At 46.0% G+C, this 23,894-nt stretch overlaps 1 protein-coding gene across 2 annotated transcripts in view; it reads right to left on the reverse strand.

The window, feature by feature from the left end:
• Nucleotides 1–23,894, reverse strand: part of ZNF438 (zinc finger protein 438) — a 127,455-nt gene that overhangs the window by 65,484 nt on the left and 38,077 nt on the right. For both annotated transcript variants that reach the window (XM_085631831.1, XM_085631832.1), the window contains exon 3: nt 8,200–8,303. In XM_085631831.1, coding sequence (XP_085487957.1) covers nt 8,200–8,251 — 52 coding nt within the window. In that variant the 5' untranslated portion in view covers nt 8,252–8,303. The remainder of the gene's footprint in view (nt 1–8,199; nt 8,304–23,894) is intronic.

Here is a 23,894-nt window from a genome sequence, read left to right on the forward strand (position 1 = left end):
GGTCCTAGGGGTTCCGACATGGGATACTGTTCTCAAAATTGCAGGGAGGACAGGTCAGGCCTCGAGGGAGTTGCAGAACTAACACATGTGTTGCTGAGCATTGGGAAGTTCGTAGGACGACAGAAGCAGCAGACTGGTTAGCTTTGTTGCAGTGCCTGCAGATGCAGGGGATTGACTCCTTCACTCCAAGGGAGAATACGGATAATGTCCTTGATGCCCACAGGTCTGGTAAAGATCCTGGAAGAAGCACAGACGACGAATAAGACTTTCAGAACAGCAAGACCAGGAGCAGCAGGAGTCTTCCATGGTGCCGTCTCAGTTCTAGGTGAAGTCCAACCAAGTCCAAGTGTCCAGACTGTCGAACGGTGACATGGTTTCAGGCTTGAATCTTGTCCCACAACGAATCTAAGGAACCACCTGCAGGTAAGCCCTTAAGTACCCTACGGAAAGGGTTGCAACGACTCCGGGGTCGCTTCCAGAGGTGGGGCTGGACAGAGAGGAGGATACTACCATGTCCTTTGTCCAGTTTCGTGCCTGAGCCAAGGGCTTCCAGAACTGGTTCCAACTGGCCTATGCAAGGAGGGCCTAAATGTGTCCTTCAAAGCAGTCTGGTGGTGCTGGCAAGCACCCCCACCCCAGCCCAATACACTAAGTCCTGTCTGGGATGTGATCACACCTCCCTGTGACAGGAAACCTATTGTTCTACCTTCCCCTGCTCGAGATGGACTCAGCAGCAAGAGGGCAGAATCGTGTCTGTAGTTGTCAGCAGCAGCACTAGCTTGCTGTCAGACCCTGAAAGGCTGTTACCAGGAGTACAGGGGGGTACCCCCAGGGAGCCCCTTGGTACATGGGATCATACTTCCAACACTGGAATCGGTATTGGGGTATGATTCTGACATGTTTATACCAAACATGACCCGTTTTGGTGCAGCCACTATATAGTTAGTCATCTCAAATTGACTAATGTCCACTATATGTATTAAAATGGCTGGCCACACTTACAAAGTCTGGAGAATTGCTTCCTTACACTTATTACCAAGCACCGTGCCCTCAGGACTGAAGAGCCTGCCATAGGGATGACTTATAGGTTTTAAGTGTAGTGACCTCAGATATAAAGAAACTTATATCTGTCGTGAGAAGTGCTAACACCAGCTCACACAGGCTGCAATGCCAGGCCTGTAGTCACAGTTTAAATGGACTCCTATGGGTGGCACAATACATGCTGTAGCCGATGGAAGACCACTGGTGTACCTATGACATGGGTAGCTTAGTATCATATACTAGGGACTTACAAGGGTACACCTGTAGCCAATTGTGGATGTACAAAAGTACTTACCAAGATTAATTTAGGGAGATAGCACAGTGACTGTTGTCCTGATTAGCAGGATCCCAGTTAGACTAGGCCAAAAACATTCCTACACCAAGAAAAAATGGGGGTAACCATGAAAGCAGATCCTACTTTCCTACACATCTTATGAATCTTGTTTATACCATTTACTCCACTGTTTGTACATGAAATCAGAATGGGACAGTCTAGCTGAGCTGCTTACAAAATCCTTTTGCAGCCTGGTGGCCAGAAACACTTCACCCCCCATCTCTGTGACCCAAAAAATTATGAAGGATGGCTCCTAAGAGCCGGGGGGAGGAACTGTCAGGCTCTGTGATGGCTCAGTCAGTAATGGAGAATGGATACAACCCGGTCATTGAACACCTAGCAAATAAGTTAAAGCACTGTACCTCTGGACTCTGTTTTTATTGAAAGGCCTGTGACATGCACCTCATCGCACTACCGGCCCTGCCTTTGTGTTTGGGGCCAGCCTCAATGTCTCTGGGCCCTTTAACAATGGGTGCATGGCCAGATTCCTTCTTGCAGAGGGCGAGTCACTGATGAGGGAATAATGGCATCCTCTGCCCCCTGGTGGAGGACGCCCAGTCCACTGATCAATGGCTTCAGTGATAAACAGCTGGGACCATCAAACAGGAGACCCCGCCCTGAGCATATTGGACTTCCTGCGGTTGATGCATTCTAAGGCGGTAGGCGCAGTGAAATAGTGAACTTTGTGTGTGCTGGGGAGAAATAAGCCAATGCTGCCTTGTGGCCCAGAAGGAAGCCTGAGATTACACTGGGGGAAGCCAGCTGCACCACATTGGGATCTGAATGCTCTGGTGGATATTTCGAGGTGCTTTTAGTGCAGCAGCCCAGACGCTGCAGAGCTGTGTGAGGGCCCAATCTGTCCCCTAGAAGAATACAGGTATGGGGAGCCTACATCAGTGTCTGGACAGATCAGTGAGTGACACTGGTGGTGAGACACCACTACAAGCTCAACAGTTATCTCTAGCTGGGGTGACAAGGCTCTTACGAAGTAGGACCTCATGTCAGCCTCTGCACTTTTAAAATAGAGCTGAAAGATTTACTGAAGCCATGGCTTTGATAAAAGTCTAGCCGACATGCATTCAGATTTGGGATCCAAAATACAGGAACTGTGCAGGGACATTGAGTGGACCACCGCATTCTAGATGTGGAGGGGCGTTTTGGCTCCTTCTGGGAGCAGCAAGCATCACCAGCCTCAGCGACTTCAGAGCTAGACAAGCAACGGAGACTCGTCCTGGACAAACTTGAGGACTTACAGAACTGCTTTCGAAGGGAGAACCTAAAGATACGCATCCTGAGTGAAGAAGTCTTGGGAGCCTAATCTAGATGCCTTTGTGACTATCTTGTTCTTTAATACGCTGGAGAAGACCATGGACAGGTACATCTGGACACAATACATAAATTAGGCCCTCAGTAATCAGGCGATATGCGAAGACCTAGAGAAATCCAGGTCACTGCTTTTCAGAGGAGGAAGTTCTCAAGAAAGCCAAGGTGCTAGGCAAGGTCTCATTTGAGGATTTTACATGCTCAATACACCAGGAAGTTGCTCCGGCCACTCTAAAACATAGGGCAAAGCTTTGGAGGTCACTCAGAAGTTGTGTGAAGATGGAGTCAGGTACGGTTGGACGTATCCATTTGGCCTCTCCTTCGAATTGAGTGGTAAGCAGCATCCCAGAGGACACCTCAGACCCTTCATTGTGGCGAAATGACTCAGAAATGTCTTCTATAAGCAAGACTGGGCTGGTTGAAGTTTATCAAGGTGCTGCACCTCTACAAGACAGGGTTCCGGGGACCAAGAACAGCTCTAATTGTAATGGATTTTCCATGTGATGGGTTTGGCAGCTCCTGACTAAAGTGGAATTCATGTTCTAGCATCTGCTATGGCACACTGGTGCAGGTTGGGGGGCGGGCAGGGCTGTGGTCTTTACCTTATGCCGAATGGGGGGTGGGGCCTACTTGTCCATTCTACTTTGAACACTGGCCCCAGGGACGGTAAGCAGGACTGGTGAGTATTTCGGGCTTTGGGTCGAGACGAGGAGGGTGAGAGGGGGCACGAGTAAGGGAGCAGCGAGGGGCAGATGGGTTGATCCTTTCTTTACTTGGAATCTGGCAGCAGAGTTGTGCCAGAGGGAAAAGTGGGTAACCCTTGCCTTCAACGGCGTTAAACTCAGTGTGTGGGCATGCCCAGAGTGATGCTCATGCAGGAGGTTTGGTCCTGTTAACTTTTCTACAGTTGTTTTTTCCATTTTTCCTTTTGGTATCGTTACCGCAAAGCGGGAAATGTGAATTTGATGCTCCAACCTGTGTGTGTATTTCATCAGTCTGCCTGCTTCTGTAGATATTCCACTTCTTGTGATTACCATGGCAACCATTACTACCTTAAATGGTAAGTGTCTAAACTCCATTAATAAGAGGACTGGGGCAATATGGAAGACTCTTGGGGACCAGCAGCCAGACGCTGTATGTTCACAGGAAAACCATCTAGTAAAAATCGACCAGGCTCATGTCTGGAACAGGGCGTATTGTGCTGCCTTCTCGCTTCTGCACCTAAAAAACAGCGAGGGGTGGTGGTCTTCTTCAGGTGTAATTTCCCTTTTGTATTCTTGAAGACCAAAGTCGACGGGCAGGCGTGCGACTTAATTTTAATTGGGACTCTTCAAAGATGCTTTGCCACACTGGCTACAGTGTATGTTCCGAAAACACCTCAAGTTGTTTACCTCTTACAGCTCCTTGAGACCTTAGCTTGGGTGGCTAAGGGCCAAATTGCTTTCACTGGAGACTTCAATGCTGTGTGGAATCCCCGGTGGGACAAGGAGATGGGTCGGCTGAGACAAATGGCCCGTTCTCTAAACGAATAAGATACACCCTAGCATAGCACAATTAGGCCTTTGGGATGCCCGGATCGAGGTGGACCCACGAAAAATTATATATACTATTCGCATGTTCATTAGACCCATTCCTGTATGGATTGTAACCCTCCTCTTGTGGGAGGTTCGGATGCGAGGATTGGGGTCTCTGATTATGTGCATGTATCTGCATGTTTGCTGCTGAAGGGTTGGGCTCCTTCACGCCTCGTTTCTTAGATATCCATTGATTTGCGAATGAGGGCTCCAGGGTGCCTATTGGTGTGGTCTGGGATGCCTTTAAGGTGGTAATCAGAAGCCATGTGCAGCCTTTTTCCAAGTCTCCAGAAAATTGAGGACCAGCAACTTGAAAAACAGATACAAGAGTTAAAACGGGTATGGGCGGAAGACCCCACACTACAGAATGCACAAAAACTACTAGCAGCGAGAGGGCACTTTCGCCTGCATTATACCAAGCGTAAAATTCTACATAAAAAAGAGAGAGGTCTTGTGTCAAAGGAGAGATGGTCGGTACGCAATTAGCTACACTGTTACAGGGCAGATATGAAACAAAAAATGTAAATAAAATGAATCCCTCCTAGTGGCAGTGTCCTATCCAATAATGTGGAGAAGCTTAAATGGATTTCGCCATTTTCATTTGAACTTGTACTCTGGAGAGGCGTGTTTGTTGGCTCAACAAGAGGCACACCTCAAGGAAATAAAGATTTACCGAATTACCAGAGGCGAAAGGAATGCGTTGACAGGCCGACAAAGCAGAAGTTAAAGCAGCTATGACATTGAAAAATAATAAAATGGTGGGGCACAATATTTACATAGCACAATTTTATAGAGTATTCTCGTGCAAACTAATCTCCAAATTAACAGATCTGTTTACTTCTGCACTGAGATCGGTTATATGACCCCCCCCCACACCTCCCCACCACATGGGAAAGTTAGTAATTTCAGTTCGCCCCAAGCAACGCAAAAATGTGCAGAAGTGTTTCTCCAACCGTCACATTGCGCTTTTGAATACTGATAAAAATTATACACAAAGATTGTGCATGTCTGCTTATGAAGTCTTTCCAACCCTGATACACCCGGACTACAGCGATTTAGTACAAGGATGACAAACCCATGATAACAAAGGGCAGTCCTCCACCTCATCAAAAAGGCTTCAGTCAAGCAATTCCAGCGATTCTGCTATTGTTGGATGCAAAAAAGCCTTTGAGTGGGTGGCCTTTTTTAACTATGCTCACCCTACAGATCGGGTTGCCCTTAATGGCCAGATTGCCAATGACTTGCCTATACAGGGGCACTAGACAGGAGTGTCTCCTATCCCCATTTTTATTCAACCTCTTCAAGGAGCCCCTGGCCTGCCATATCCAGGAATTTGAGTAAGTGGTGGGTTATCCTTCTGAGGGTTTTTGGATCCGTTTCTGGGTATAAAATCAACGTAAATAAAATCGGAGTTCCTTAACTCTACCGGCTGAAGAGGTAGTCTCTAAGCGTAGGGCAATTCCTTAACGCTGGACTACGTAATCCATCAGCCACTTGGGAGCGCAGATCACTAAAACTTCGGGGGAGTTTTCTCAGGCTAACTTTCCCCCTCTGCTGTCCTCAATACACAGAGACTTAGACTTATGGAGCCGCCTGATTAGCTCTTGGATTGGCAGGATCAATATATTTAAAATGAATGCACTTCCACGCTTTCTCTGTATGTTCAGGCTCTCCCAATCTGGCTTGATAAAAGATACCTTAATTAAATACAACATCTATTGGGTTTTATTTGCGCGGGAGGGGCACGCTCCCAGGGTGTCTAAGAGGCTTTTGACACAGAGCAGAGGGTCAAGGGCGGGTGCACGGGTGGGTGGGATGGCCCTGCCAGATATTTCTCTAGTTATGCAGCCTTACAGGTGAGGACTGTGGTAGAATGGTCCATGACTGAATCACACAAGAACTGGAGACACATTCATCACATCATTGCTTGTAAACTACTGCGGGACTTGGTGTGGCTGGATAGAAGCTTAGGCCACCAAATGAATTTCTCAGCACACCAGTAGCCTCCACCCTCTGGGTATCGGATACCTATGTAGTAGCCCAGAATTTGGTAACATAGCTCTCACCATATCCGTGTACCCCTATTAATTACCCTATATGGGCCCGCAGAATGCTTGTTGACATGTTTGAGGCCTCCACGTCTAGAACGTTCCTCCTATGCAAGACCGACTTTGGTCTCTCCAAGAGAGACCGCTTACAATATGCACAACTGAAGCACTGGATTATTAACAAGGGTATTCGGCAGAGTGCAACACAAGATAAAACTACACTGGAAATCCTGTTCCCTAAACTATTTCTATAAAACCATATCTTTCTTGCCTGGGAGGCTCCCTGAATTTGGCAACGTAATAAGGAATGGGAATGGCCTTAGTTATTCAGAGAGCCCCCATAACAGTGAAAGCAGCTGAGTAGGGATATCCATTCATCATCTCAGTCTGTTGTAGCGAGATTCACTACAAAATTTGGTTCAACTGGCACTACACCCCTTCCAGCTTGCACATAATGTTTCCAAACAGTGATTCCAAATGCTGCAGAGGTTGCAGAGCCAGAGGCAAAGATATTCATATCGGGTGTGAGTGCCCTCTGGCCCGCCCCTTTTAGACACCTAGCAATAGCTTTCCACTGGAAAAAGAGGGAGACCTCGGCAATCGCTCAGTTACATAACAGGCTCCTGGTCGACTCTGGTCAAAGAGAATTAATTAACAACATGAATGACACTCCACTTGGCTTCACAACTAAATGGAAGCGATTGTACGCTGTTACGTGTAAGGGGGTCATTTGCCAGGCAGATGTAATGTTTTTGTAAACATAAAATGCATAGTAAAAAGATTTACACACAAATGGATTGATGTTCACTTCCCCAGTCTGCATTTGCACCTTTAACACACAAACCATCACTTTTCTACAGAGAGCAGCTTCAGGTGGCTAGTTAGCTCATTAGTCGCATAGGTTATTTTCATACTGTGCTCATCAATGGCGGCCACAACGTCTTTCAAGTTCTAGTCTGTTTGATTCTCTTCTTTTGTTGTTAGGAAGCCTATATAGGGAGCTTTATCCAAACCGGTTAACACACAGCCACTTACATGACTTGCCTTGTTAAATCTGTTCAGATTAATGTGAGTATTTGTTTTTTTTATTAAAGTTTTATATAGCGCGAACTAGACCCAAAGAAATCAGATATTAGAAAGCTTTACATGAGCACCAGTTTCGTTACAGATGGACACTTTTTTTTTTTGTTAGGCACAATCCTTTGAGAACTTCCAGTTCCCCATAACTTCCAATTTGCCTTAATTCCACCCATTTGAAGCAACTGCTTCCCACTTCCAATCACTGGAGATTTGTGAATTTAATTTTGGAGTATGTAAAGTATTATTACTTCATACTCCAAAACAGTTTTTTGTGAATAAATCCCAAAATGTTTCGGAACAGAAAGGGCACTGTATGTGTGGGATGTCCTTTCAATAGCAGTGGTGAATTAGTAACTAAATCCATAGCGATACAAGATAAGCAGGGAAGTAATGCTCTTTATGTGGGATTAGAGAATAGGCTGAACAGTGCTAAGACCGCAGTATGATACAGCAGCCAGGCATTGGACTAACTAGATGTGTCCATAACCATGGACTGCCCACAGCACATTGCATCAATGTAATGGCATACAGTGAACAAACTAAAAGTTGCAAAGCATTAGAAAATTAATACACTGTCTACAGGTCGGCCATTTCCAAAACTTCTGTTGCCTCTTACATGCATGCAAGTGTAGCTGCAGGCACATTTTATCAAATAGACAACTCTGCCTCATCTTCAACAGCTACAAAACCCCTTTTATTTTCAGATTCTTGGCACTAATCATTAACTAGAGCACAACAAGCAGCATGTTGGCTAAATAAACACTACTGTAATACTATTAATACTGTACAATATAAATACCTGTGGAATTGGTCTTTCCCGGGCAATGTTCTGGTGTTTGCTGACCCAGCATAGTTTTTGGTCTTGTACGATGTTCTGCACAATCAGTTTGGGAAAATGGGCACCTGCAAAATCAATCACCAAATATAAATTAAAGGCACACAAAGCAAAAGAAAACAAATGATCAGATGCAAAATTTCTCACAGATAAATTCTGGTCAGAATAAATGTACTAAACTGGTCTAGATAATCTGTCTAAGACATAAGGTTCAGAGTAATGTCAAGTGTTCTTAATCAATATCATACATATACCCTTTTATTACATACAAGTGAGATACACATGATACATGTGCGCCTTTAGCAGCAACAGGGATAGTACTGTCATGTCCACATTAGTCTACAATGTACTTAGAGCCCTTGAGGTGGAGGGGCAAGAGCAGAAGTGACCATGTAATTTTTGCCCATTATTTTATTTAATGGTTTTCTTAAGAAATCCAAAACATTTCAAAAAAATTGGAGTAAAGAAGCCACATGCAGGAAGTTAATGTGGATAAATTAAGCCTCCCGTGACTGCAGTGCAAATTTTGAGAGCGAAGCTGTTCTGAGATGAGCGGCTTCAAAGTTTTCCAGACATTTTAGGCAGCTCATTCATGAATTGCGAGGGGGGAAGAAGAATTTATAAATGCCCCATCTGGTGTCCAGCCAGGCAAGAAGAGTGGAGATATCAGCCCCCAAATTGTTTTTTCTCCAAAAGGCAGGACTACATTTAAATATAGGTCCATTGTAATTTCTTCTGGTGGCTGAACCTTTACCTGGTGATTTCTTCTGACCAACCAAATGATGCGGTTATTTCTTCTTCTGTAGTCAGTCTGCCCCACAATATCCACCAATTAGTAGAAAATAAATCATTTTAGAACTCCCACTATAATATGAAGAACCACAGTGCAGCGAAAGGAAACAGCCCTGAAGAACTTTCTTGCCTTAATTGAATTCTCCACAAGGACAATTGAGAAGGAACCGGACCGAAAGTCAATGCTTGGGAAAAACACTCATAGTTGAGAAGAAATCAAATTGCCCTATAAGATTACTCTAAGATAGAGTTTGGATACTGGTTCCTGTCTAAGGACACTGAAGCCACAAGGACTCAGCTCTTTTAAAGATAATCTCACATTCAGGAACTCACCATGGAAAGTGTGACAAGAGATCAGAACTAAAGGACAATGCTATTTGTTAATTTTAGATTGAGCAGGACAAGCATGTACCCACAGCAATGAGTAGGACGACAAGCCGAGCTCTGTTAATCACAACACATGATTTTCTTTTTCTTGGTGGATTGTGATACTAACCAGAAACAAAGGTTTCATTCTAGTAGACTCATACAGACCACTGCATGCTCCTTGTCAACTAAAGGTCAGCACACCATTATTGAAAAGCAACAACCCAATCGGGCATTTAAGAACATATTCTATTTACCATGATTATTTTTACGGATTTAGTAAAGCTCTAGTGCCTAGATAAAATATCCAGGTGGCAGGTAAAACTTTCACTTAAATTAAAGATGCTGTGAAACTGAATTCTATGTCAGGACAAGAGGCGAGGATTGTGCTAATTCTCACTTCGCTTGATTACAAATGTCAAAACAGCACCCATTTTCTAAAGTAAACAAGGAAAGAAAACTACTATTCCCAGAAACCCTATGGAATCTTGTCAAGTCCATCTTCTAATCCACACAACTGATGCCAATATCGCCCATCTTCTATTTCCAGGGCTCCTTCTTTCTTGACTGCTGCAGCCCAGTGAAGTGTCGTTTTCTTGCTCTCTGCAATGATCTTTTTGAATTGTGGCATACGAGTGCAGTTTGTTGGTGCTGCAGTGAGGCGTATTTACAATATGTATGGTTGCGACGGATGCAGTGTCTATTATTCAATATAATATTTGTCAGCTCTAGCTACGACTCTTTTTGTTCTACCCTTTGTTCTCCTCTTTTTCCCTTTCTTCTTTCGCCTCCCGTTTTCTTGTTCCGATATACTGAACTTATAATATAACGAAGCTGACCAAACTGTAGAAACAAAACAAAAAAATGCAATGAATATCTTGCAACGTCAACTGTTATACTGCGAATGGAAATGTTTACTATGCATATGGGATCTACTGTCAAACTTTGAAAACAATAAAACAAAGGTAAACAAAAAAATTAGTGCAGTTTGTTGGCTGAACTTTTCCTCTAACCGGTCCCCTTAACCGTTGCGGGTCCGCCTCGGCACACCTAACGTGACTTTCGATCAAACATGGAAGGTGCAACCCGCCGCACATTAGTGGGGCGCGGCAAGTCTCGACTGCTCAGCGGCATGTTTCTCCTCACAACGCTGTCATCAATGCTGTGATGTCGCAGTCTGTCTGATCAGACTACGACTGCTACGCCCCTTGGGGGGTCTGAATTTGCCCAATATTTCCTTATGACACCCCTCTGGGGTCTATATTCCTCCTCTTCATGATGCCCTTTAGGGTCAGTATTTGCAAGGCCGCGTAGGCCAGTTGGGACTCCTCTGCAGGCAGTTCTTGTCCCCAGTGACCCGTGGGGTGTTGGTGTCCCTTGGGCTTGCGCCCGTCTATTGTGAGCCTCTGGACACCCATAACCTCTGGGCTTACTCCGAAAACCATATTTACACACCCTGCGTGTCCCAAATTTAGGGTCAGTCTGTACATCTTGGCCTTCTCTGGGCCTCTTATAGTGGACTGGTGCCCCAGTCTTGGTGCTACATACAGCACTACGCACCATGGAATGTGATGCTAATTACCAGTAGGAAGACACCTTGTCCTTCCTCCAATGGGCCAATGAATTTTGCGAGGATGTTGGCACCTCGATCAATACAGCCATGGAGCCCTTTGAGCAGCACCTCTCTGAACAAGCATTGGCATAGCCAATAGGTCTCGCTTTTGGGACCTTATATGTGTTTAACCATGCAACCCTTGATGTTGTTGCACCAAGGATATTGTGCTGGATAACTAAACACTTATAAGGTCCCAAAGGCAAGACCTATTGGCTATGCCAATGCTTGGACATTAATGTTTAGAATATTTACAGTGCTTGGTCTTTTGGGGGAATATTATGCCTTTTGTTTAATATCTGTGTTCTCTCTGAGCCACTAATCGAGCTACTAAGATCTCCGGTTGTGTAAAAAGTAACAACATTGTGTTCCACGTGAGATGGCAGTGGCAGCATGACAGGCGCAGTGGGATGGGGCAAGAGCCATAATCATAACAGAGGACTGGGAGAAATCAGGCAGAATGGCAGTACCAGAAATATTAGAATTGCTGCGACCAGAAAAGAACATGACAGAGTGGCAGTGATAGGACGTGGCAGTCTTAATAGGACTCGGGCAGTGACAGAGCGAATGGGAATTCGACTTATGAAGATAATACTGAGCCATATGTGGGAGACACAAAGGGAAACGTAATATACCAGAAAGAGTACGTAACAGATGAAAAGTAGTTATAAGATTTAGGAGGGAAAGAAACGATCAAAAGCGAAGAAGTGATTACAAAAGAAATTGAGCAACATAATGAAAAGTATATATAACTGAAGAGGTTAGAGTAATGTAAGTACAGATATGTGATGAATGGAAGTATGGGGCAAAAGAGGATCGAAAGGGCACGGTAAAGGGTTTATGGAAGGTCAGCTAGAATCATTTAGTAGATAAAGTAACGTGATAAAGGGGGTACTAAGGAGAGACAGAATGCGCGAAATACAATGTGTGAGAACATAGGAGAATGGATAAAATACAGTATGGCATGTGGAGGCTACAGGAAATGAACATGTGAGATAGTCACAGGTCATAGTTAAGTCATGTTTCGACAGTATCACCACATGGTGTGCATGGTAGAACCCGATTTATGATCATCGACTACAGTTAAATACCACCACGTATTAGGCAGCAGATTCCAGAACACTAAGCTTACCTCCAGTCTCTCGACGAGGGTCCTAAATATCCGACTGCATTTGCTTCTGTCTTGCTTTCGACTTGAAAGTGCTGCAAAACTGAAGCCACCGAGAGCCAATCGAAAAGCTACTCTCTCATGACTGAGTGGTGATGGGGGCGTTGCGATGAGCGGGACGGCATAAGTGAAAGCAGGCTGGCGAGTGGTGTGCGATGTGCGCGCACCATGACGAGAGAGGAAAGCCAGATGTCGCCTCTGCTCGTGATTCTGCACGTAACTTCACTCTCTATGCCAGCCAAAAAGCTGTGGTTGGGCTTTTTAAAGCCCACTCACTACATGTCTTGCCAGAGGAGCGCATGCGCTGGCTCAGGCGAAACCTAAAAAACTGCGTGCAAGTGCGCAAAAATCCTTCAGTCCCCTCCACAGGCGCCTTCTAAACGTCCCCCCCCCCCCCCCCGCTGCACCTCCTCCCTCATCGCCTTGAGATGCTCCCTCTGAGGCCCACCCCCTACCCCAAAGAAGCAATTCCAAGAAGGGGTGGACCACAATACATTTGTGCGCCTTCAGACGGCCTTCCTGGCCCAATGCCCCCCCTTGAGGTGTCAGGGGAGCCGGCAGACCGCTATCCCGAGCCTTCACTGCCAACCTCTCCTGACCAGCCCTGTCCACATGAGTCCCATGGGGAGTCAGAGGAGGATGCGGGCTCTTCCAGGCCCCTGCGCCCTTACTCAGAACAGGCTCACAAACACGAAGGAAATTCTGACATGCTTAACCCAGATGATATTATCCAACCCAGGTCCACCAATTGGGTTCCATTGGATAAGGTCGTGAGGTATGTGGTAGCACATCTACTAGCAGAGAGCCTTCGACCCTCACTTGAGGGGAAAGTTACCCTTACCCAAGTCATCGATCCCAAGATGCCCACCTTTTAATCAAAATTCATCAAAGACCCTAAGAAGGGTACTGACCGCTCTTAGAGGTCACGTCAAGACAAACTTCTTGACGCCATAGGCACCATGACTAAGATCCTGGTCATAGCGAAAGAGGCTAAGGCATCTGGTTCCGTCATTCCATCAGACATGCTCTTAGGATGGGCACAGCAAGCAATTATAATTGTGGAAAACAGAGCGTCGCCCCACACTACTTATTAACGTCGATCCCAAACTCGGCGATCAAGCCTCCTCAGAGGCAGGTCCAGTGAGCCAAAGGGGATTGTTTGGAGACCCATTTGTGAAGGAGTTGGGCATATTTGTGTTGACCTTCACGTCACTTGTTAAGGCCCAGACAAACATCAGGTGCTTTTTTAATCCAAGGGTTTTCCAAGTGGCTGGTCGTGGTAGGGGTCACATGACTTGCCGCTCCCTACCCTACATTGCCTCCCAGAGGACATGGCTCCGTACATGGACAGTGGCAAAATAAAACTCGCTACATGAACTTCTACCCCAAGAGTGGTCAGCGATTCACCAGACGAGTCTGCTTTCAATGGCAGGCCGGCAACGGTAAGTGCACTTTCTTCTGCCCAGAACAGGGTAGGGGCGCCTGACACTGTTTTTCCCAGCATGGTTTTCCATTACATCAGATGCATGGGTGTTGCAAACTGTACAGGGATTCAAGACCTCGTCCGATTTGCTTATACTAGCAAGTCGCTGAGCTCATAGACAGGGAGGTAGAGGAATTCTTTTAAACAAGCATTTGCAATGCAATAGGTCACGCATTCAGGCGAGTTTGAGCTATTGGCATTGTAAATGACAATGCCTTTTATTTATGTTTTGGCTTTTAAAACATAAATAAGAGGCATTATTTACAATACTAATAGCTTAAACTCTCACAAATGCGAGACCTATTGTATTGCAATAAAGGGCCTTCTCGAACGCTTGTTAGATATCAGATGAAGAGACAGGCCTGCGACGTCTTCAAAGTAGTGATAAATAGTGCAGTGAAGAAGTGTAAGTGTTGTAAATTACACAGACACAAAGTGTGAAGTGAGAGTTACATATGATCCTCTATAAACACTAACAAAGCGCTCCAACACCTTTCGCACTGTGATTACACTGCCGTGTCTCAGGAGGAAGAGCAGGCGGGGTAATTTCATGCCCTCTCTCCGATTTGAGTGTGCAGTGTGGCGTTTTGTAAGGTCATTGCTGTCTTTGGCCTAATCCTAATAAAAAACAGTCTAGCTGTAGTAGGGCCCTGGCTTCACCTCCTGGTGCAGGCCGGGTTGTGCTTTATGGCAGACATGGAGGGAGGAAGGGATGGTCTTGGTTGCAGCTCTGGCCTCATACAGTGCCCCTGCTATTACTAGTGAGCAAGAGGCACTGAGGTGGTGGTACTGGTATTGGTGGTGGTGGTAGGGGTGGAGGTGGTATTTGTTTGTGGTGGCATTGGTGGTGGTGGTATTGGCGGTGGTGGTGGTGATAAAACAGGCTTTTGAAAACAACCTTTAGTGCAGATGACATCCAACACAGATCTGCTGTTGTCAGCTTCAGCCCTTTAGCACAGGATTATGTGCTACCTAGAATTCGCATTACTTAATTCGCGATTCATTTCTAAATCAATTTTACACTGGGGGGGGGGGGGGGGGGGGTAGAAGGTTTTTTTTGGGTTTTTTTTTTAAACAGACAAGATAATGCTGGGTTAAAATGCCTGAAAGCAGGCACCTGTGTTACGGCTGCTTAAAAAACACGCAGGCGGTTTCAGCTGAAGCAGCGCATGTCCGTCCTGCAGTAAGAGAAACGTAATAAAGTAAACAGTGCTTACAGACTAAACAGGTCCCGTGAAACAACCGAAGTAAAGGGGCCAGTCGCAATGGGAGGATACAAATGAAGAAAAGGCCGTACTAAGGAGGGACTAACAAGCCTATTAAATTTGAAGGCAGCATTTATGAAAGATAATGATACAAGCCAATGAAAAATATGGGAGGAGTGTGGGCGCTGCTTCTCTCCCATACTCTACTACAGCAGTCTCGCAGAGCGAACAGCTCATGCACGCTGCCGCTAGGCTCGACCTAAAGAGGGGCATTTGCCATTCCCTCACGCATCCCAATCGTTTCATCAACATCTTTTTGGTGGACAAGGCCGATGGCGGCCAGAGGCCGGTTATAAATCTAAGAATTCCACAAGTGGCTGGTATACCGCCACTTCAAGATAGAAGGTATCTACATTCTCCAAGATGTCATTCTGCCCAAGAATTGGATGGCGCACCTCAATCAGAAGGATGCCCATCTAACTATTCCCGTCTTCCCGCCTCACTGCCGGTTTCTCCAGTTCGTCTGGCGCACCCAGACATTCAAGTTTACCACTCTTCCCTTCGGGCTGCCGTCTGCTCCGTGGTGTTTCACGAAGGTACTCGAATCAGCAATACAGTTCCTTCGGGCCCAAGAGAAAAGACTCATCACCTATTTGGACGACATTCTGCTACTGGCCCAATGTCCCCAAAGGCTGATCCAGCAGCTCAGGACAGCAGTAAACCTCTTGCAGGCATTGGGCTTCGTGATCAAAGAAAAGAAGTCGCTTCTGTTGCCAGCTCTGCAAACAACTTTGCTAGGGATGGTGAAAGACTCTACTATGTCCACCCTCAGCACTCCGTCACAAAAGATGGTGCATATTTGGCACAAACTGCGCCAGACCTTGGTAACACCCAAAACCTCGCTCAGACAGATTGCAATCCTGGTGGGTCTGCTGTCTTTAGCCATTCAGGTAATTTATCCTCGCCCTCTGCTCTACAGGGCACTCCAGTGCCTCAAGGCCAATTATCTGCGCAAGGGTCTTACTTAATCCCAGTCAGTCCCACTATCGGACGAAGCAAAAGAATAAATCGATTGATGGCTAGCCCACATGGAGTTCTGGAATGGGAGTACAATCGTTGGATCCACCCCCGACTTGGTGGTGCAGTCTGATGCAAGCCAGTCCGGTTGAGGCGCTGGGTGTAGGGAATCTTACACAGGAGTAAGTTAGTCACCACACAAACATTTTTTTCATACCAACTGTTTAGAGCTCCAAGCAGGCTTGTTCGCAGTGCGTTGTTTGACAAAAGACAGGATTCAATCCTGGGTTCTCCTGAAGATGGACAATGTATCCGCGGTGCGTTATAATAAGGTTCCATGGGGTTGCAAGATCCAAAGCGCCGGCAGCCTAGGCCAAGAACTTTTGCCTGGAGAAGCATGTGTCCGTGACAGTGGAGTGCCTTTCAGGTCAGTCAAATCAGGTGGTGGATTGGCGCTCTCACAACCTTCACAATGTAAGTCTGTGGAAACTGGACCCGCAGGTCTTCCTGCAATTCTCAGACATGCGAGGCCCATTCTCCATCAACCTTTTTGCATCGCGGCTCGACCACCAGCTGTCCCGATTCTTCAGCTGGAGGCCGGACCCTCAGGCAGTGGCAACGGGCACATTTCTCCACGACTAGTCCCAGGAGAAAGGATATGCATTTCCCCCTTTTCAATGTCAGCCCAGACTGCACCAGAAGGCCGAGGTGGTCTTGGTGACACCCAAGTGGAGATCTTAAGAGTGGCTTCTGGCTTTTCATGGGATTCTCCAATCCCACTACCCCATCTATCCTCAGATTCTGCGGAGTCTGGATTTCCCACCCCACAGGTTAGTGACGGAAGGTTCCTTGCAGCCGATGGCCTGGCGTTTTACAGGATACGATGGATGCTGCCGGGGCTTTCGTGACATGCTGTGTTCCTCCTCTCTAAGGCCTGGGTGGATAGCACAACCATAAGCTACTGGCCAGTCTGGACAGGATTGGTGCGTTGGGCTCTGCACCATTGTGTGTATCCCTTGGGCGCAGGCGTTGTCCATATTCTAGATTTTTTTGTCCACCTTGGCTGAGGAAGAGCTGGCCTATCGGTCTATTAATGCTTTCAGGTCCGGCATTTCGGCAGGGCACACTCCAGTTGATGGCAGCCCGCAGGGAGAACATCCTTTTGTATGCTGCTTAGGGAGGGGATAAGAGTCTACCTCCTGCCAAAACCTCATTATTCGGAGTTGTGGGGCATAAATCAGGTCCTTAACCTTTTTCTATCCTGGCAACCGAAAAGGTTTTTATCACGGAAGCAATTGTCGGCTAAGTTACAAATGCATCTTTGCCTTGTATCATGCAGGCGGGTGTCAGATATGAGAGTCCCAGACCTTTCAGGCAGAGTCTTTTCCCCAGGTGGGGTGTTATTTAAGGTAAGTAGACAGAACAAGTCTAATACCGTGTAATTTCCTACACAGCCTTTACAGATGTACCCTAACTGTGCGTGTGGTTCAGTGCCTTAATGCATATGAAGATATGACAGTGAAGGCTCGCCCCCTCCCCCGTGAAAGACAACTCCTTGTTAGGGTTCCCCGTTAGCTCACACAGAATTGTACGATGAGTCGTAACATTGAAGCATGTTCCACTCCCTCATTGGTTCATTATACAGGGGCATGTACTTTTGAGAGGCTCCCTAGACCTCCATGAAAGTACGTAATTTAGAGACGCCCCCCAACGTCTTTAAACTGAAGTCGCTTCCACGAATCAGTGCTTGGCTTACTGATCCGTCTTGCGAATGCTGACCACGCCCCCTACGTTCAGCTCGTCGTTGTGTGCTACTCCGACTTATGAACTTACTCTAGCCTCGTTCCTCCCTGTTCCTGCTTTGTATATTTTACACATTTTTGTCTGACACGCGACTACTGAAGGAGACTTTTCCCCCACTCTCATCAGAGTTGGCCACGCTACGAGTATACACCTTCGCGGTGGCCAAAAGTTCCGTGTCATACCTCAGTGGGAGTGTTTGCCCCTGCGCCTGCCTAGTCCCGACCGGAGCCGGCCAGTGAGGTGCACCCGCTTCTCAGGTAAGCGGTTTTGTTGTCTGCTCCGCTCGCATTTTAGTTTTTGAGCCGGTCAGCGCAGCACATTTCCTGGGAGGTGGGGAAACCTTATCTGCTCCACTCCCGTCCGGACCGTTTGGGCAGTATCGATGTTCGTGGTTGCTCCGCTCCTGTAGACGCTTGACAGGAGCCGGCCAACACGACATTCGGACATGCTCCAACAAGTCTTGGCTGCTCCGCTCTTCCGTAGACACTGATAGAGCCGGCCAGCGGGACTTGTCTTTGCACTCAGGGTTTAGAAGTGTGTGACTGAACCCCAGACTACCTCAGCATTGAGCCCCATTCTCCACCACACCATAACATAACCCTGCTAGTTTAGAACCTTTTTTGGCTATAGAATCCTTATTCTCACCATGACACTGGTGTGTATGAATGTGAAGGTGCCCTCTTTTTGGAGTTGTTCCTTTTAAGACCTCAAGGCGACCTGGAGAGACTCATAGCCTAATCATTGGTCTACCTGACTTCAAAAGGCACATCTGATTATTCTATTTTACAGAAGACTCACTAGAAGTAAGTGAGCCATATGAGGAGAGTGGACATGTATTAATGTTTTGTTGGCAGACCATTCAAATTCTCCCTGTATTCCTTTCCAGGTCTTCCCTGATCAACTACCATCATTGCCTGACACACAAAAAAACCTTAGGGGAAGAGTGGTGGTCACTCCTGGGTTATTCCCCTCACTTTTAGCTAACAAGATCTCACGAGAGAGTTTTCCTGTCTCACTCTGAGGGTTGTCTTCTGAAAGTGTGGAAAGCAATATCTTCGCTCCTGCGGAAAATCGGAACAGAAGGTTCCCCCTTCTTGGGACTAGCGCAACAGAAAGCCAAGCCCACGAAATTATTCTACCCGAGCGAAGATGAATCTAGAAGGGGCTGGGGCCCCTTCATCTCCCCCTCTACTCAATACCATGCAGAGCCCCTCTATAGATGACCTAGCCGTGGCATTGGTAGACCTGCAATCGGAGGTGGGAAGATTAAGGACTGAGAACCAAAGGCTACAGGCCGAAGTAGTACAACTAAGGACACAAATCCCCACAGAAAGCAGAGACCCCGGTGCATTTCCCAAAAGTGGAAGAAATTATATACAACCGGCCCATTTCACTATTCCCTCCACTAGTGTGGGTTTTCATAGCAGAAGTGATGGTTCAGTCTCTCCAGTTCATCTGACAGTGCATACCACTAATCCAGTACCATTAGTAATGCCTGAGAGGTTTAATGGAGACAGCACCAAATATAGTATTTTTATGAATCAATGCCAATTGCAGTTTCTTTGTAAAGCCTCAGCATTTCCTGATAATGCAGCTAAGGTAGCATTTGTCATCTCCTATTTAGTGGGTAATGCAGCAGACTGGGCAGTTCCTTTAGTAGAAAAGAGCAATCCCTTATTGTATGATTTTTCCTTGTTTCAAGCCAAAATGAAAAGCCTTTTTTTTAAACACACTTTTATACAAGCTAGTGATAATGCCCTCCTCAATCTTAAGCAAGGAAACAAAGACCTCCTAACGTATATTACCAACTTCAATAGATTAATTGCAGAAACTCACTGGCCAGAGGAAAAAAGAACTTCGCTCTTCTATCGAGGGTTAGGGGATGAACTGAAGGATCTGCTCTCACAAATAGTCAATCCCCCAGAGGATTGCGCAGCGTTTATTGATCTAACCGTGAAGCTGGATCACCGTCTTCATGAAAGGAGAGGCGAAAAGACATGTATAAATCCTCCACGATATATTCTGGGAAAAACAGAAAAGACATACCCGAACCCATGCAAATTGGTGGAGTAAGAGGTCCGCTCTCTCTGGAAGAGAAGGACAAACGACGAAGAAACAACCTCTGCCTCTATTGTGGAAAGGGAGGACACTTTGCTAAAGAGTGCCCAGTCCATCCTCGTTCCCCTGACAAGACCCTTGCCAGTAGTCAATCCTATTCTACTGAAGTGGGAAACTAGAAAGCTTGGAAAAGGTAGAGGCCGATTTTTCAAGCATAGCGTCTTTTAAGGTCTCATCCACCGAAAAGAACCCACCTTTGACACCTAAACATTTTACACTGTCTGTCACTCTGGTCCTATCACCTCACTGTCGAAAACAATTGTCTATTTTACTTGACTCAGGAGCCACTGGCAATTTCATGGATATTCAGGTAGCCAGAACTGCTGGTATTCCTTTTTTGGGTAAGCCTCTACCTGAACCCGTAAGGGCAGCGGATGGGTCCGAATTATCATCGGGGCTCATCACTTTGTGCCCCTAACTTTGGAGCAATTTTGGGGGTTCCATGGTTGCAGAAACATAATCCGCACATAGATTGGAACTTTCGTACCGTGACACTTAGATCCCAGTACTGCGTACTGAATTGCTATCAAGAAGCTAGCGAATGGACTACTTTGTTGTGCTGTGCCTCAAGGGTAGACTCCCTAGCTCCGCGCCTTCCTGCTATTTATGAGGAGTACAGCTCAGTTTTTGACGAAGCAAAAGCCACTGTTCTACCCCCTCACAGGTCCTATGACTGCCGCGTTGATTTGATTCCCGGAGCCACATTACCGGTGAGTCGCATTTATGCATTACAGCACCTGAAACAGAGTACTTAAAGGAGTATATCCACAATATTTTAAAAAAGGGGTTCATTAGACACTCTACATCTCCTGTTTCTTCTCCTCTTTTTTTTTTTATCCCGAAGCGAGAAGGGGGTTTAAGGGCTTGCTTGGATTACCGCGCTCTTAATAAAGCAACCATAAAAAACAAGTATCCACTTCCCCTTATACCTGTTCTTTTAGACCAGGTCAGAGGAGCCAAAGTGTTCACCAAAATAGATCTGAGAGGGGCTTACCATCTCATTCGAATCAAACAAGGAGACGAATGGAAAACAGCCTTCCGTACCAAATTCGGACTATACGAGTATTGTGTAATGCCGTTTGGTCTTTGCAATGCTCCTGCGACTTTTCAGTACTTTGTTAACGATATACTGCGAGAGTATCTCGATATTTTTGTGATTGTATATAATCGATGACATCTTGATATACTCTCAAAACGAGCAGGAGCATGTCATCCATGTGAAGAAGATCCTTCAGAAACTGAAGGAGAATCAGCTGTTTGCCAAACTCGATAAAAGTGTGTTCCATACCACACGTGTGGAATTCCTTGGATTTGTGATCTCGCCTGAAGGGGTGCATATGGATCCAAAGAAGGTAGAGGCATTAGTTAAGTGGCCTAACCCTAGTTCCGTTAAAGAAGTACAGTCTTTTATCGGTTTTGCCAACTTCTATCGTCGATTCATACATCACTTTTCCGACGTGGTGAAACCCATAACAAGACTAGTAAGGAAAGGAACACCCTTCAGCTGGACGAAAGAGGCTAAGCTCGCCTTCTCTTTATTAAAAGAAAGATTCACCAAGGCACCCATTATTAAACATGCAGACAACACACAGCCGTATTACGTAGAAGCAGATGCTTCACAGGTGGCAGTAGGGGGGTGTCCTCTCACAACGTGATAAAACTTCAGGATGCTTACATCCCGTTGCTTACCTGTCGCGCCGGGACACTCCTTGGAGTAGCTGTGCGCGCTATAAGCTTAAATAACATAACATAACTTCTCCAAGACTCTCTTACCCGCAGAGCAAAATTATACCATCGGGGAAAGAGAATTGTTGGCTATTAAGTTAGCGTTCCAAGAGTGGAGACACTATTTGTTAGGATCTCCCCATGTGATTACCATTTACTCTGATCATAAGAATCTCCATTTTTTTAGAACAGCCAGAGCATTTACCCCTAGACAGATGCGCTGGGTGGCATTTTTTAGTGAATACGATTTTGTGATCACGTACCGTCCTGGTTCTCAGAAGGGTAAAGCGAATGCTCTTTCTAGATTGGGTCAGGAGAAGAACTTTATACAGAATGAAAGCACCCCCATCATTTCTAACGACAAGATCATTGGGGCAGGATATCAAAAGAGCGCTAGATCCTACGATTTTCTAGAGACACTAAAAGAAATATATCTAGAAATCCCACAAGACGAGTGGAACAAAGATCCTCGAAACCACATCCACGAAGGACTTTATTATCACGATAATAAATTGTTCTTACCCACAACGAAAGTACAACAACAACTGTTGCAATGGTGTCACAATAGAGCCTTAGCAGGACATCCATGCAGTGTTAAAACGCTCCACGCATGTCAGCGATGGTTCTGGTTGCCAGAAATGTCCAAAGATGTTGTCACTTTTGTGAATTCTTGTTCTACCTGTGCAAGGCAAAAGGCTTCTCATTGTGCTCCCACCGGCCTATTGAAACCACTGTCGATACCCCCGGCTCCTTGGCATTCCATAAGTATGGATTTTATCACCGATTTACCTCAGAGTCAAGGGCATACTACTATTCTAGTGGTAGTCGACATGTTAACCAAAATGGCACATTTTGTTCCCTTAAAGAATTTGCCTACTTCCAAAGAACTAGTGCAAGTGTTTACAGCTAATATCCTTAGATTGCAGATTACACTCTGTGATAATCTCAGACAGAGGGGCTCAGTTTGTTTAAAAATTCTGGCAAGGCATGTGTATAGCTCTGGGTATAGACCATCGGTTATCCACTGCTTACCATCCCCAAACGGATGGACAAACAGAGCGCACCAATCAAACCGTAGAGCAATATTTAAGATGCCTTCTCTCCACGATCACAAGTAGTTGGATAGAGACACTCCCTTTGGCAGAATTCGCATATAACAAAGCCATACATGCCTCCACAGGTGTTACACCATTCTATTTCACATCAGCCCATCACCCCAAATTCATACCAGTGCCTTTCCCCAAAGAACTAGACAGCATCCCTGCACTCAAAGAACACCATAAAAACTTGTCTGTGTGGGAAAAAGCCATAACTGAATTACAGAAAACATGAAAAAACAGACAGATAAACACAGACGTCCAGAACCAGCCTATCAGAAGGGGGACAAAGTCTGCTTTATCAACAAAAAATCTCAGACTAGCAGGACCCAAAAAACTGCAACCCCGGTATATAGGCTTCTATGTCATTACTAAAATAATCAGCCCAGTTACACTTAAACTTCAGTTACCAGATGACATACAGATATATCCAGTTTTCCATTGTTCTTTACTAAAGAAATATCTTCCTCCTTTGAATCCTGAGAAACCCCCACCACCCATAACAGTACAAGGGGAAGAAGAATTTGAAGTACATAAGATTTTAGATTCTCGTAGACACTAGGGAAAACTTCAGTATCTGGTAGACTGGGTAGGACATCCACCAGAGGATAGATCTTGGGAACCAGTGGAAAACATCCATGCTCCTGTCCTAATCCGTAGATTTCACGCCCTCCATCCTGCTAAACCGCTCCCCGGGAGAGCGTCTTTGGGTGGGAGAACTGTTAGGGTTCCCCGTTAGCTCACACAGAATTGTACGATGAGTTGTAACATTGAAGCATATTCCACACTCTCATTGGTTCATTATACAGGGGCATGTACTTTTGAGAGGATCCCTAGACCTCCATGAAAGTACGTAATTTAGAGACGCTCCCTTACTTCTTTAAACTGAAGTCGCTTCCACGAATCAGTGCTTGGCTTACGGATCCGTCTTGCGAATGGTGACCACGCCCCCTACGTTCAACTCGTCGTTGTGTGCTACTCCGACTTATGAACTTACTCTAGCCTCGTTCCTCCCGGTTTCTGCTTTGTATATTTTACACATTTGTCTGACACGCGACTTCTGAAGGAGACTTTCCCCCACTCTTTCATCAGAGTTGGCCACGCTACGAGTATACACCTTCGCGGTGGCCAAAAGTTCTGTGTCATACCTCAGTGGGAGTGTTTGCCCCTGCGCATGCCTAGTCCCGACCGGAGCCGGCCAGTGAGGTGCACCGCTTCTCAGGTAAGCGTGTTTGTTGTCTGCTCAGCTCGCATTTTAGTTTTTGAGCCGGTC

This window comes from Triturus cristatus, chromosome 10 (assembly GCF_964204655.1).
Source record: "Triturus cristatus chromosome 10, aTriCri1.1, whole genome shotgun sequence".
NCBI classification, from domain to species: Eukaryota; Metazoa; Chordata; class Amphibia; order Caudata; family Salamandridae; genus Triturus; species Triturus cristatus.